This window comes from Stigmatopora argus, chromosome 3 (assembly GCF_051989625.1).
Source record: "Stigmatopora argus isolate UIUO_Sarg chromosome 3, RoL_Sarg_1.0, whole genome shotgun sequence".
NCBI lineage: Eukaryota > Metazoa > Chordata > Actinopteri > Syngnathiformes > Syngnathidae > Stigmatopora > Stigmatopora argus.
In genome coordinates, this window is record NC_135389.1 from 13,592,768 (window position 1) to 13,607,827 (window position 15,060).

Below are 15,060 nucleotides of genomic sequence, written 5' to 3' on the forward strand. Positions count from 1 at the left end.
ATTTAACACCCGATCCTGTCCTGAAATTGGAAGAAGAAGAAAATAGTAGTAATAAAAAATGCCAACACTGTTCATTTAATACAGCAAAATGAATACAAATATACAAAGGAGTTATAGATCTAACAGACAATCCAAACTACAACTTCATACCTGATTAAAAGTACACTCCAAACAAATATTTGCATAAATATCATAGTTATGCTGTTTATTGATCTGTAGAAAAATATGTTTGATTTTACCAGTGCTGTAGTTGTACCTATTTTATCCTTAGGTGTTAGAATAAATTTGGGATGGGTGGGAGAAAAAAGTGGGAATGTCATCATAATGGCCAAAATACCTTCATAACATTACTAGTATGATTTCCCTCAATAATACGCAAGAAAAAAAATAACATGATATATACACGATAAGAATACAAAGGTACATTTTATATGTAATCATTGACGTGAGGACAATTCATTGGATAATGGAACAAAACAATACAAAAAACATTACAAGATCATATACAACAACAGGTTGGACAACAAGAGTGACAAGATTTTTGTTTTTCCACAAAAGAACAGTTCGCAGGATGAAAGCCAATTAGGTGAATTTGTGCGATTTACTGATATCATACAGTAGTAGTACACTGAGGAAGCCATGTACGACTCAGAAGGGACAAAAGGGTGTTTTTGCCCAAATTAGAGCAAATTCCTTGCAATGACAAAGATGATACATAGGCAGCATATCTAAAGCAGTACTTGTGGGTGTGACACAGATGGACTGCAGGCGAGATTCTAAATTTCAGATTCCAAGCTGCTTGTTGAGGCGGTTCAGAGCATCGCCCACGATGTCGAGCTCATGTCTGAGTTCTTCCACAACGCTGTTGATGCTGGGGGTGTCTTTAAGGACATCCACACTCTGGGTGTAAGGATTATACCGTACTGTGAAGGGACGCTTGATGGTCTTGGCAAACTCCCTGGAAGAAGTAAGATCAAGTACTTTTACTCATGACAAACGCAACATCGGGTGTCATCATCGTGTCAGTTTTAAAATGTACTTGAATGAAGAATTGAAAAGAGATTATGTTTACCTCATCTTGACTTTGGCCTCCTCAAAGCTGTCCGAAACAAAGTAAACATCCTGAAATGTTGTAATGATGCATTCTTGTTTGGATGTTACTTTGGGGTCAAATGGCATGATCTTTGATTTTCCAGAAAGTGCATGCTGCAACAGAAAAAAAATGCTTTTCAGAATGAATCAGATTGTTGGGATTCAGAAAAGAGGACTTTTTCTTGTCATCTAGAATGTTGTTACAAGTGTTTTGTTAACATATTTATCAGTAATTTAGAGAAAATTATTCATAATTGAATTTCTGGTGGCGGTCTGGAGGCCAAGTTGTTAATGCGTCAGTCTCACAGTTCTGGGGTCAGGGGGTTCGATCCCAGATGGGTCTTCACTGTGTGGAGTTTGTATGTTCTCCCAAGCTAGGGTGGCTTTTTTCCAGGTACACCGGTTTCCTCCCACATCCCCAAAACATTTTGGTTGATCACTAATTATGAGTGTGACCGTCTCCTCGTCCCCTGCGAAATGGCTGACCTGGCTGTCCTGGTGCCCTTAGTTAGCTGGGATAGGCTCCAGCACCCCAACCCTTGTGAGGAAATTCGTAAAATGAATGGATGAATGACTATTTAGTTCATTTAGTGCACTTTTTTTTTACCTTAAGCTCACTGATGGATGACAGCAGTCCAGCCCCATATGCCCTTAACTGCCCTTCTTGTTTGCATAGGCCAAACTCCACTGTGAAGAAATAACACTGACACAAACCAAATAAATGTCACTAAAATAGAGTCAGCACTGGATGAATTGCAGACTTCAGCAAGTTCACTCACTGTGGCCAATTTCTGAACAGAATCGTCCGAGGCGCCCAGTGACGCCAGGCCGATCTCCTGGGAAAACTGTGCAAAACTGGGTTCAGCCAGCAGGGGGACATGACCCAGCAGCTCGTGGCACGTGTCTCTAGGTACCAGCAAGGCAGTTTTGCATGAATAACTGCTTTCTTTTTCCCATTTGCGTGCTGTCTAATACTCACGGCTCAGGGGTGTACAAAGGGTCAGAGCTGTGGCGCACATACTGGGTGCAGTGGAAAACACGGAAGGCTAATCCGGCCAGGAAGTCACGAGGTGACAAGTAACCAGCCACGGGCCTGATGGTAAACCCCGTGCGTTCTGAAGAAGACAAACTTTTTTGAAATGAACAATTCAAAATCAATATGTCATATCCAGATTAGATGAAGCCGACCTCTGAGGAAGCGAGAGACGTCTTCCAGCTGGGGAATGTTGTCTTCTCGACATTCACAGTATTTGGACAGCAGCGGCAAGTTCTTTAAGTACTCTCTACATGCGTGGCTGGGGTACAACTTGTTGAGCTCTCTGTACACAACACCCCATGTCTTCACTTCCTCCTCCGTAAATTCTATGCGAGGTATCGGCTCGCCACTGTAGAACGTAGGATATCCCAGTTTGATACAAGAAAAACATCCAGAATGTTCCTAAAATCAGCTTACTTACTGTTTGTAGGCCATAGCGAGATCAGCAAAATACTTTCTCCTTTTGCGGTAGACATTGTCTTTGAAACCCTGATGGAAAAAAATTAATGAGGACTTGTGAAGAGAATTTGACAAGAGAACTCGGTCTCACCGGATGGTCAGCATCCAAATCCGATCCATACATCAAGACACGATTAGCACACTTATCCAGGTCGGATATTTTCTTTGGGAACCACGGTACTTTATGCATATCTGAGAATAGAGTTCTGTGAATCAGAAATAGGATGACAACACACATCCTGAAAGATGCTTTCTTACCTTCCTCCTGTAGACAGGAATTATCGAGTGTCTCCATTTCCACCACGTTCACGTGCTTGCGCAGGAGCTGGATGATTTCATTGAGTTGTTCGTGGTTGCTGTCACAGTCCACATAGATTTCAAACTCTGAGTTGCGCTTTTTGGATTTCCTGGACTCGATGTGCACGAGGTTGACATGATTTTGCTGGAACAGATCATGAGAATCACCTATGGTCTTTCCACCTTGCAGTTAAACTAAGATTGAAACGAGGTGTCGATGAGACAAAAAAATAAATTCTGCGCAAGTACGAAATGAACTATGCACAAACGGCAGTGTGTTAGAGTTAAACAATTAAATTGCCCTTACTTGGAAGAGTTTCAGTGCCTTTACAAGTCCTCCTACTTCGTTCTTGAGGGAAAAGATAATTGTTGCTCTGCCTTTCTCTGGCGTATTCTTCTCAGTGTTTTCTTCTATTTTTGTGAACGTTGATTTGTTTATCTGAAAACATTAGTCATCCGTAATTACCTTAGAAGGAGCGATCATAAAAGATTAAATTGTCAACTCTTTGTAATTTCAGCAGAGTTATGTATTGTTTACTTTCCTACTCTACTTTTGTTTTTCCCTTCCTAGGTAACCATTGCAAAAGAGAAGCTGTTCTAAACTCATTTTACCTTGTAAAATAAAACTTAATACTATTACGAGTACTAACTCATTGACTGCTATGTATAGTATTTTGTATTTACATATTTTAAACACTCAATAAATTCAGATTATTTACCTGACTTGTATACTATATCAGTAAAAATACCGATTTTCTTCATTAATTGAAGCCTGAATAAAATGCCTTTTGACTAATCTTCTTAAATAATTAACAATTTCCCCTTTGTTTAACGAAAATAAAATAGCTCCAATTGAATAAGCAGCGCATGTCTTGGAACTTAACCGTACTTCTAGAACAACGAAAAAATTGAGAGCTTTGGACAGAAATGTCCAATGTAACTGAACTGTGAACAGTTCGAATCTATTTTTTTTACATAACTAACACAAAACATATTCTCTGAATAGTCTACATCTAACTGAGCTATTAGTGAATAATTAAATATGTACCTCCAAAGCACAACAAGCTATCACCTATTCGCATCTAACCATCCAAAAATCCCAGGTACATCTTGCAAAAAAAGCATTAGCACATGGTCCCTTTTTTTCAAATCACTTCAATTGCGTACCCGCATGCCAATAACAGCCAATGTTAAGTATGTCAATGCCTCAGCCAGACAGAGAAGGTGTGCACGCAATATGAGATTAATGTCACGAGACTTCCATTTCAGAACCTTGGACAGTCACCTCACGTTGACGCACGTATGCTCACGCACGGGAACATTCTTTTTAATCCCGCTAAGGTAACCATTGACATACTGGTATCAAATAAAAAATAATTTAAAACATCAAAAACAACATTAAGATCACACTAAAATTCAAAGAGATGTAAATTGGAAAGATTCTTCTCAAATAATGCGCGCATTTTCCCACAAGAGTTGTTCGCCCTAAGGTGCCGCCTACCATATTTCGTCTTTCAAGTGTAGCACAGACCACCCGAGTGAGAATTTTTCGGTGGATCCATATCTGTGCAGCCCCTGAAAACATCACTGGATCAATCTGCTCAGGGTCAACTCTTTGCGACTTGGTTTAACCAAGATGAACCTGTCTCTGTTTCCTCGAATGGCTTTACAGCAATCGCATTTAGAGTACCGGAAAGCCTATTATTAACCCCTAGTGGGCTGAAATCTCAGCAGGCAGTACACCTTTTCCCACCCAATGTTTGTTCCTTACAAACACGTTTATATATTACACACTTGATGAAAGGTTCACAAAAAACAGAAGGATTTAGGTTCAACTACTCATGAACCTATTAATCTTACTGTAAAACCTATGTTGAAAAAAGCCACTATGTAATTTGCAAGAATATTCTAAATAATTTATCTCTAAATAAAAAAGTTCATATCTTTTGGGGCAAATTACTATACAAAAGCAACATTTTTTGAAAAAGAAATCCTTTTTAGACAGAGAAATGAATATCATGCACCGGTGAAGGCTTGTTTATATGTGAAAATTAGCAATAAAAAATGAGTACCTCATTGTTAAGTAGTTTTTCTTCATAAGCAATGTTGATGGAGTCAAACGATCTCCCCCTTCGAGGTCCATCGATCCTGTTGGAGTACATTTCAAATAGCAGCTAGGTTTTTCCCCCACCTCTACTTTACCTATAGAGTGGTTGCAGGTGGATTATCTATGTCACCCCTTCTATGTAAAGTAGAATGTGTAACCCTGAGGAGCAGCACGCATTGCTATTTAACTACCGAGAAAAAAGGAGGGGTCTCAGGAGAGCAATAATCTCAGGGACAGCAGCAAATGAAAAAGAGCAACATCACTCGCGTAATTTGGGTGGGGGGAATGATCATCTTTAATTTAAGGACAATCACAAAGCCATGATTCCGGTGGGGTAAAAACACTTGACACAGTTGAGAAGTCAATGTAAAGGAATTATTATATGGACAAAAATCACAGTGAGATCAAATATGTTTAACAATAGATTGCTATTGGCGTCCTAAAACCTTCATGTGTTCTATTCCTGTTGTTTAACCAAGGAGGTCAATGTATAAGAGGATTTTTAGTGCGGACCACCTGCTTTCATTGTGCAATCATCCACAGTCCACCCCCCCCCCCCCCCCCCCCTTCCCCCTTCTAAAATCCATTGCTCTGCCTTGTAAGCAGCTCCGGGTTTGGGTGCACATGACCACATAATCTACGTGTTTTGCTTTCTCCAACACACTGGGTGTTTTAATGAGATCAAGACATTAGCGTAAGTGAAAAAGGCCAATTACAACGAGTGAAAGACTTAAGAAACTTAAAGCTACACGGCCACTCTCAGCTGGATGAGCCCATGTGATGACAACTGTGGTGGGCTGTATCTGTGGTAGTACATGTGGCCGATGCACATGCTGCCTGTCTCAGGTGGTCCTGGCCTGTGTCACCCGTGACAGGGAAAGCTAGTTTACACAATCGAGGAGGCAGCGAGGCCAACTTCCTCTCATCACAAGCTGAAGCCAAGTGAGCACCTATTGTAATATATGATATTTAATGCAAAGAGCAGTCCAAAAAATACATCGCTGTGTGGGATCAATGGTGTCTTGTCAAGCACATCTCATTTATTTGTGCTTCTTCATGTTCTTTCATGATCTGATCTTGCTTGCATTATCTCAGAGTTGCTTTAAGAGCAGCTATGAACTGAGTTTTGGAGAATCCAAAATTCACTTCCATGATAGTAACAATAAGATTCCATCAAGAGATTGGTTAATCCTGATTTTATTTAAAAAATTCATGTTAAACCTATTAGATTCATTAAGAAGAGAACTACTTTCTCCGGTGGTATGTCGCGTCACAGACGTGTCTGAGCACCAGCCTGTCCCAGTTCTGTACTTTAATCAGGGTGGATTTACTCCATGTCTGAGCATCAAGCTGCAAGAGATTTAAACTGCTAATCTTATTTAAAATCCTGCCGAACACATTCATTCCAAATTGAAATCTCACTATATGTGACTGGACATTTGAAAGCACAGTAATACACCCATCATTCAACCATTAGAAGATCTCAGCAGAGATTTTACTTTCTGTGAATGCCAATTTGATGGATTTGCATAAAAATAGTCCAGTCCTTTTCGGTTGCAACACACAAACTGAAGATTGTGTGTGTGTGTGTGTGTGTGTGTGTGTGTGTGTGTGTGTGTGTGTGTGTGTGTGTGTGTGTGTGTGTTTGTGACTGGTTGTGCGTCATGGAGCTTACACGTGACACTGATAAATTCAAACTTTAGTGGAAACGCATGGATGATTTTGTAATTTGGAGTAAAATAATGAATTGGGATTTTTAATAGAATAGCAGTAATGCTTAGTATAATTTTCACAACTTTTGGTATGACACCGAATTTAAAATAAAAAAATTCAATATAGAATACAAAATTATTTTGAACAATATGCACAATCAGTTATAAACGGGCAAGCTTTTAATTTTTTTTTTGTTGGCAACATCTGAAATAGCTTAATATAATGGTATGGTAATTATGAAGTAAAAATCTATTTGAATGTCTAATAGTTACCCTATTTGCCAACATCGGGGACATTTTTTTTAAATGTAAAATATGATGATATATCTTAGCCATAAGTACATCAGTTCTGCTGGCTCGGGACAAACACAGTATGTATGTTTTAGTTTTAACTATTTTATTTGAATAACCACAGTGAACTAAAGGTCCCGTGCATGATCTCCATGAAGAAAATTCCACTCTTTTCCTGGCTCTTGTTGGATCAACCAACTACTAACAAGTATGAATGAATGGTCTGCTTACGTGCCCGTCCTTCCGTCTCCTTAATTATCTCCAATTCTTTCACTGCCCAGCAAACAGTGACATAATGCTACTTGGTGACAAGCGTCGGCGCACACAAAGAAAAAGCACAGCTCTACTTGTAAACATCTGCCACATTTACAACGGAAACAACACACACACGTTCAGAGCACCAGATTAATAGCAACTAAAGATCATCACATTATCAAAAGTTTAACGCAAATGTTTTAGTTTTCTTGGGGGGGATGAGGTAAGTGCATCATATTATGTTTTCCTTTTTAATCAAGCATTCTTTTTTGTTTTCTTCTTTTTTTTTAAGTCAAGGCTCAAAATGAATTAAAACTACATGTTGAAGCTCGGATAATTTGATTTTCCATTTTCACAATGTATTGGTCCAGAATTATAAACTAACTCATCCACTTCATTGTCTAGTCATGTCAAGGGTCGCAGTGAGTTAATACTCACCCATTTTTATATTATAGATATACTGGGAGCATTAAATGAAATAAAATTATGTTAAAATATATTGTGATACAATATATATTAACACGAACAAAGAAAGATGAATGTCCAAACGGGGAAACGTAAATGTACTTCCTAGCTCATTTACAGTGCAAAATCTTTCAATTTGCAATGACTCTGTGTGATTTAAGTACATATTCTCATTTATCCGCATCCAACCAGAAATGCCCGCTTTTTCGTTAAGAAAACCTAAAAGAAATTTCAGTCCCACGTCACAAGAACGAGGAGGCCAGAGAAGGCAGCGGACAAGCTGAAGGGGGCTTTGATTATGTCCAAAAGCATCATGCTTCATTATGAGCATGCCTTGACCAGGTGCTTGTGAATAGGCAAGGCCTCGGAATCAAAGCACACATGACACTGCTGACGTCTTCTTTCACACTTCATTATTCCTCCTGCATCACGTATACCTGTCCTTCTACTTGGTCAACACTTATTTGATCCTTACTTTTCCTCCAAAGCTCAACATACGACGACTCAGGACATTACACAGAAACCCAACATCTAACAAACCATTGTATTTAAGTAGACCTTTTAAACTAATTCAATCAGTGCCAAAAATGGTTTAAGTTAAGTTGATTGTATTTTCATGAAGGAATAACTTTTGTGAGTAGTCTATATTTTATTCAAACACGTATGCATTCTACACTGTTTGATAGAGTAATTTCCACCTGATTTTTTGCACTCACACAAAACCTTTTCTTAAAGTTCTCCATAAAAAAAGGAGGTCTATATATAAGCATTTTTATGTAAAAAATAGATTCACGTTCAAACTGATTGTTCACTACTATCAGTTTAAATATATATTTACACTTTTAGCAACATGGAGTAGGACTGTGGGAGTCCATTTTAGTTTGTGACATGAATAAAAAAAAAATCGTCATAAATCATGTATTAATTAATACGCTCGCAATGAGTTCAAGTGCATGAACCACCCTCCTATGTATTGTCCTTTGTCAAAGTCACGTGGAATGTACACATAGTTTAGTTAAAAGTTAAATTTAAGACAAGATATAAATAAAATATTGGACTGAAATGTCAAACAATGCAAAAGAACTGAGTGGGCGGCTGTGAAAAGTTAATAACTGACATTGGAAATCAGCATCAGATAGACAGCCTTGCACGGATCAGCACCTTGATGTTGTCAGCGCAGCGTCGGATCATATCGCGCAGCGACCAAGACTGGCATGCGGCCGATCAAATTTGGCGGGGCAGCAGGAAGCATCTGTGCTTCACCCTCATCTGTGTGACGTGACTCGCCCGAGAGTGTCACCCGAGGGCGCTGCGCCCGCTGGAGTGAGAGTCACTAGCCCGTAGCCTTCTTTAAAGGCCACCCACGTTTCAATCCGAATCAGCCCATGCCTTCCTTATGCAAACAAAGACGACATAACTGATGTCCCAGTCATCGATGTGCACTACGAGCCGAGTTAAAGCTCTGCTTATACCGTGAGAGAAGTGAATTCGCAAGCCAGGGCGTTTCGGTGTCCCTGCTTACATGCTTGCCATCTCCAGATTTCCATTAGAAAGAGTGTTCTACATATCAATCCAAGCTTTAATTAAAAAGCTGCTATATTCACAGGGCCCCCGTAAGCACGCCAGTAATATGTAGGCCAGTTTGTTATTCGGCACAAGTGGAGGAAATGTTGCATTTGGAAAGCAAATGAGCTCATTGTTGCTAGGCATTAGCCTTTCATCGGACGTTATTGTCCTTACTGAGTGACTGTCACCCTCAACATCAACACTTGATGTTGCCATCAGCATTAGCACCATTACTCATATGCTTTGAGAGATGACTCAGTACAGGTTCTCAGGAGGCCATTTTGTATGTATGAAGAAATAAAAGATGAGAGGTTTCAAAGTTTTTAGCGTGTATTTTTTCCTCCCGTGTGTTCTCACCTATTATTTGAAAGTTTCTGGCACATTTAACTTGCCTCCAACTGTCAAATGCACTCATCAGTTACTTCATTGGGTAGAGAAATTTTTAAAAAGCAACAGGTGTTGACTGACAATGTCAGTCGTATGTCTTCCTTTCATGTTTAATGAACTGCATTAATTAAGGCAGGTATATGCATCTGATTAATTGTTCCGCTCATCTAGGGACAGAAATATTGCTGTGCTAATTGTCACCCTGAAAAAGATATGAATCACAGATATATATACCAAAAAGACAGCACTTTTAATCATAAAAATGATCAGAAAATACAAAAATAGCCTTTACACAACAACGAAAACAAAATGGGAATACTAAAAATAACTAAGTCGATTTGTCAGGAATGAAAGCCTATCATGGATAGATGAATAGAGCTAGCTCTGTGGCGGAAAGCTATGTATTTGGACAAGGGCAGGTCTGGAGGGGACAGAGGCTTCTAGAAAAAGTGGGAATTGTCCAAGCGATGGCTGAACACTGACCTGCGGCGGCCATCAAACAGGAAACTCTTTCCTCACTTTGTCAGCCAACTCAGGATTCGTTTCGGACAACGTGAGCAGCAGGTGCTGAAACTAAGAAAGGGAAGGAAAGATTGATCACATGACACAAACGGTCAATCTTTTAAGAACCTGAGGTTAGAATGTTGCAAGAACAAATTGATTTAGTGTTACAAACTGGACTACAATTCAAAACTAGACTTATATTTTGTAAGTTGGTGAGTAACTAATGACATATTACAAAATGCTCAGCTAATGCCATTGTTTTCATATAGTATTTAATCTAATAAATGACTTGACCGCTGAATAAACTGTTCGCCAGTAATAAGGCTAAAGCTTGCGTGCAAATTCAGGTTGCAGCGCTGCCATAGTTACATAACTCAACTGTATATCTGTGTTTTAATCAACCAAATATTAGATTTCTGCAAAAAATAACAGGCTAATTTTGAGATAGTGGAGGAGCATCTTCAAAGACAAGACATGGTTACTTTTTAAAGGATTTAGAGGGGAGAAAACGTTCAATATTATAGATATCAGACACGTTTGCCTATATGAACATTTTTGTGAAAAACAATTCACTTACTGATGTCTGATAATTGGGAAGTAAACTCCCAAAAGCCGTGAGAACATTCTTCTCTGTCAGATCGCCTCTTTTTACTAAGGCTGCTACTGCGTCCTGCAAAAAAGACAATATATAATAAATCTCTCCAAGTCTCACTGACAATATTTAAACATTACCTTGGAGATCTGACAACATATGTCTGACAGAAATTCGCTTGTGACCTCTGATAAAGTCAGAAGCTGCTCATCTTGGGCATCATCCTTTTTAGAAGATTCAGCCCTATGTTCATCCTGGGACTGTATCACTTGCAAAATGGTCCTGACAAGAGAAAGACCTCAAAAAGAAAAAAAACAACAACAACAACAATTAGTGCAACCTATACTCCATAACAACTTATAGTGGGGAAAAATACAGTAGAATTTAGCAGTTGCCGCATAGTTGATTACATTTACTTGTAACATCTTTGCTTCCCCACTGTTCCCGGAATCCATAGAGTGCTTTCAAGACAGAAAAGGCCTGTATCAAAGTGCCTTTCTGCTCCTGCAGAATAACTTCAAGATCATTTGGTTGGCAAAGGTCTTCAGAAACAACCTTGTTCACAAAATTCCATACGTCTTTTCCTGGACCTTCCTTTGAAGCTGGATGTAACATATGTGACACATTTTAAAAGGGCTTTTCAGTGTAGTACATTGACTGGCAACTACTGGCCATCAGCTGAAGACAAATGACTTATAAAAGCACTTAGCCTACTTACCAAACATTTCAATGCCCTCATTTACTGTTGTTAAGAGTTGCATAAGATGAAGGTAAACCTCCAAACCATTTGGACTATCTGATCTGTGAATATAGATCAATTTAAAAGCACGATTACAGATGAAAACACTCCCATACATTTGCAGGCTGTGCATCCGAAATTCTGGAAGATATTTAGTGACATTTTCAAGGGATCAATTCATTGAGAAGATGTCTAATATCGTTGGTAGTTGGCATAAGAGCAATAATATAATAATAAATAGTATTCTCGAAAAGAATGAGTCCAACAATATTAATTGGGCTCTAAGTTGGTGACTCGTACCTAAGCTGCTTGGCAGCCTCAAGAAGGCATGGGGCTAAATCCAGACAGCTGTCCCCATCATTGTCCTCTTCATTAGGCCGAGCCGTGATCCAGGTTTTCATCAGCTCTTCATCAAGGTCAAACAACTTGTCAATGAGCTCGCCCACTTTCTCCAGCAAGTCGGCTGCAAAACAGACACAAAGAGTTGGTGAAGGACTGTATCTTGCGTAACCGCATTTCAGATACAGATTCACTCTTCAAACAGTAAAATACGTGTACAGCAGACACGGCATTATGTAAACTTGCTAAAATGGATGAACAAGTAGATAAAGGAATATACTGTTGGTTGAACTGGACATGATGAACAGGAGGTTGGAACGGAGAGACGTCTGATGTCGAATTCGCTCAAGCCAAAGAGAACTGACATCACTTTGGGAGAGACAAGTCAGAATCAACCTGCAGATGTCACAAGAGAAAATTTAGACTTAGCCCTTCATGGCTGCCTCACAAAAATGCACATATGCAACCTGCTGGTCTCAAGAAGCGTTGGCGGATCTGTATCCCCAAACAGAACCAACAGCACAGCCCTGTGGAGAAACGAAATTATTTTTTTTTTAAATGACAACTTCAAATTTTATCTTCAATAATATCATTTACCCTAGGTCTTCATTTTGGCTAAGAGTCAGACAAGTTGAAGGAAAGCAAGCCATGTTCCCAAGTATTCCTACACAAATTTCCTAAGGAAGACCAGCAAAGCTTTAATACGTTGAGCGAGCTCCTAAATGACAGTAAAAATGCTGCTGAGTTGAAGAGATATATATCAGCACTCACTGTCAGACGTGGGTTACTAGATTTGGCAATGACGCCAAGAAGAATATCTGGAGCTTTAAACTCCTGCAGGAAACCGGCCACATCCTGCATAGTGTAAATAAAGAATCACTACAATAATAAAAGAAAGAAAACCACATTGATGCCACAGATTTTCAGGCTCCAAATTACACAGTCCAGTCCAAACTGGGAACATACATTTGTACTGAACACACTGGATTCAATTAAAAATAAATCATTTGAAATCCTGCCTTTACAACATTAAATTTCAAAATTGTTCCCAAGTCAATAACCTTTGCTGATGAAACATGAAGCACACACCTTATCCATTGCCATATCCCAAACTCGACACAGATCGTCTTCTTCATCATCAGTCAGCTGCATCTGACCTTCTGAGTCGCCTGAAGTTTTGGTGACCATCTGATGTGCAGATTCAGCAGGAAAACAAGTTGTAACTCTTAAGATCATAACATCATTCACACTCAACTAACAAAGGTCTGGACACCTGAATGAGACGGGTCAATGTGGTGAAAAGCCAGTGCTTGCTATATACGGTGTCTCCAATAGCATCAGCATCTTCAACCTCATCTCCATTGAATGCGTCAGGGGGAGGTGATGGGTTACGTTCCAATTCTGGGGAGAGATCTCTCTGTTGTGGGCTTATTTCATTTGCTATATCTTCAGTACCTTCTTTACTGCAATCTGAAATTACAAAAGAAATTAAGTACGTGTTTAGTATTCTTGGAGACAACAGGAGCACAATGACTACACTATGTTGTCGCAAACACTATTTTGGTCAACCGAAGTTCATCTTTTATGCACATTATCAAACAAAACCACGTAGTAGTAGACCACGTATATTGTTAGAGGTGCGAAGATTTAGAGGTAATGTGGGGGATGTTATTCTAGAATAGATTTGCGATCATTATTAAAATGTGTAAAGTAAGATGTGACTGTTAAACTCCATGTAGAATGAATAACAATGCGCTCCAGAACTTGAGCTACAGCCAGCTAACCCTTTTCCGGGTGCGTGTCCACGATATTAAGCTTTTGACTCACCCATTTTTATTCAATAGAAATATTGATGATCATCACGTGCAGCATCGGAATCAAAAGTGACACATTTTGTTGAATTCTTATTCAGTGTTGAACAGTGGACGCATGTGCAGTGTTAGAACATCAGCTTTATTTTCTTCTTCGTGTGTCTTGGTCACAGTCTAACTAGATAGCGCCGTCTAGTGATGTTAAAGGAATCACAATGTCTTATTTCATCTCATGTTTCTTATCCTTTAGGGTCGCGGGGGGTGCTGGAGCCTATCCCAGCTGACTCCCGGCCAGAGGCGGGGGACACCCTGAATCGGTCGCCAGCCAATCGCAGGGCACAAGGAGATGGACGACCATTCACACTCATACCTAGGGGCAATTTAGAGTGTCCAATCAGCCTACCATGCATGTTTTTGGAATGTGGGAGGAATCCAGAGTACCCGGAGGAAACCCACGCAGGCCCGGGGAGAACATGCAAACTCCACGGAGGTGGACACGACCTGGATTTGAACCCAGAACCCCAGGGTCGAGGCTGGCTGGCACCAGTGAACAAATTTCCATCTCACATTATTTACACTGACCCTCTCTCTCTTTCAGCTCACAAAGTATGTCAGAAAATAACAAAAATGATTATTACTTTTCTCAAATAAACTCCACCAGACCGCGACCCTTCTGAGAATAAGCGGTTCAGACAATGAATGAATGATTGAACTTTATCAGATCTTCTACATGTTTGGAAAACCCACTATATTTGATTAGAGTTTTGACTTTTGTTTTCATTTTTTGTATTGTCTTTAATTGAAAGTCTGTCCTGCTCAGTGACGTCAAAGAGATTCTGCAAACAGCAAATCATATTAACTCCCAAAAAACGCATTACTGCTATGGGGAGTTTTAGCAGAATCTGATACCCAAACTTTTTAAAGCATTTTGATTAAGAAAAAAAGAACTCTCTAAGCCAATGCTTAGAAGCTAATCCTAATGTAAACATGAGAAATTGCAAAGTCAGGAATTGTCCACATCCTAATCAAAATTGATGTTCGGAAATTTTGTACGTCCACTGTCCTCCCTTGGTCAACACAATGAAAGATGTCTGTCTCTATACATGTCCTCATCATACAGCTGTCCTGTAGTGGGAGTAGGCTGAAACCCTGTTTACACTTGGAGGAGCTTCCACGAAATGATGATTTGGGACCGTGCAAAATAACTGTATTTATTTTTAAGAAGTAATTAATGATAAAAACACAAGTAAACACCACTGGCTAAGTCTACGCTTGTGGTGTAATTAGAAAATGTATGTCCAATCCATTTCCACTGAGTGTCGAAATAGATTAGATTTCTGTCATCAATGGTTTAATTTGTTAAATATACTTAAATCTGTTACACCATTACCAAAGTTGTTGATCTCTT

The 15,060-nt window shown here is 39.4% G+C and overlaps 2 protein-coding genes across 5 annotated transcripts; both read right to left on the minus strand.

Moving 5' to 3' along the window:
• Positions 1-59: 59 nt before the first annotated feature.
• Positions 60-5,209, minus strand: tph1a (tryptophan hydroxylase 1 (tryptophan 5-monooxygenase) a). Of its 3 annotated transcripts, XM_077596912.1 has the most exons (11): positions 4,957-5,172; positions 3,192-3,323; positions 2,846-3,029; positions 2,679-2,779; positions 2,550-2,617; positions 2,281-2,477; positions 2,072-2,207; positions 1,872-1,998; positions 1,700-1,795; positions 1,073-1,206; positions 60-958 (listed from the first exon to the last, which is right to left on the minus strand). In XM_077596912.1, exons 1-11 carry the CDS (start codon positions 5,044-5,046, stop codon positions 784-786), a joined length of 1,440 nt encoding a protein of 479 aa, XP_077453038.1. In that variant the 5' UTR covers positions 5,047-5,172; the 3' UTR covers positions 60-783. The 3 variants fall into 3 exon arrangements, with proteins under 3 accessions (XP_077453038.1, XP_077453036.1, XP_077453037.1); XM_077596910.1 differs by having other exon boundaries at positions 2,679-3,029; positions 4,957-5,209; XM_077596911.1 differs by lacking the exon at positions 4,957-5,172 and adding an exon at positions 4,386-4,550 and having other exon boundaries at positions 2,679-3,029.
• A 4,689-nt stretch (positions 5,210-9,898) lies between these two features.
• Positions 9,899-13,816, minus strand: saal1 (serum amyloid A-like 1). 2 transcript variants are annotated; one of them, XM_077596494.1, is made up of 13 exons: positions 13,669-13,816; positions 13,115-13,311; positions 12,931-13,029; positions 12,613-12,696; positions 12,439-12,518; positions 12,309-12,368; positions 12,122-12,237; positions 11,803-11,965; positions 11,482-11,564; positions 11,180-11,365; positions 10,904-11,061; positions 10,749-10,841; positions 9,899-10,240 (listed from the first exon to the last, which is right to left on the minus strand). In XM_077596494.1, exons 1-13 carry the CDS (start codon positions 13,670-13,672, stop codon positions 10,163-10,165), a joined length of 1,401 nt encoding a protein of 466 aa, XP_077452620.1. In that variant the 5' UTR covers positions 13,673-13,816; the 3' UTR covers positions 9,899-10,162. The 2 variants fall into 2 exon arrangements, with proteins under 2 accessions (XP_077452620.1, XP_077452619.1); XM_077596493.1 differs by having other exon boundaries at positions 11,174-11,365.
• Positions 13,817-15,060: the final 1,244 nt, after the last annotated feature.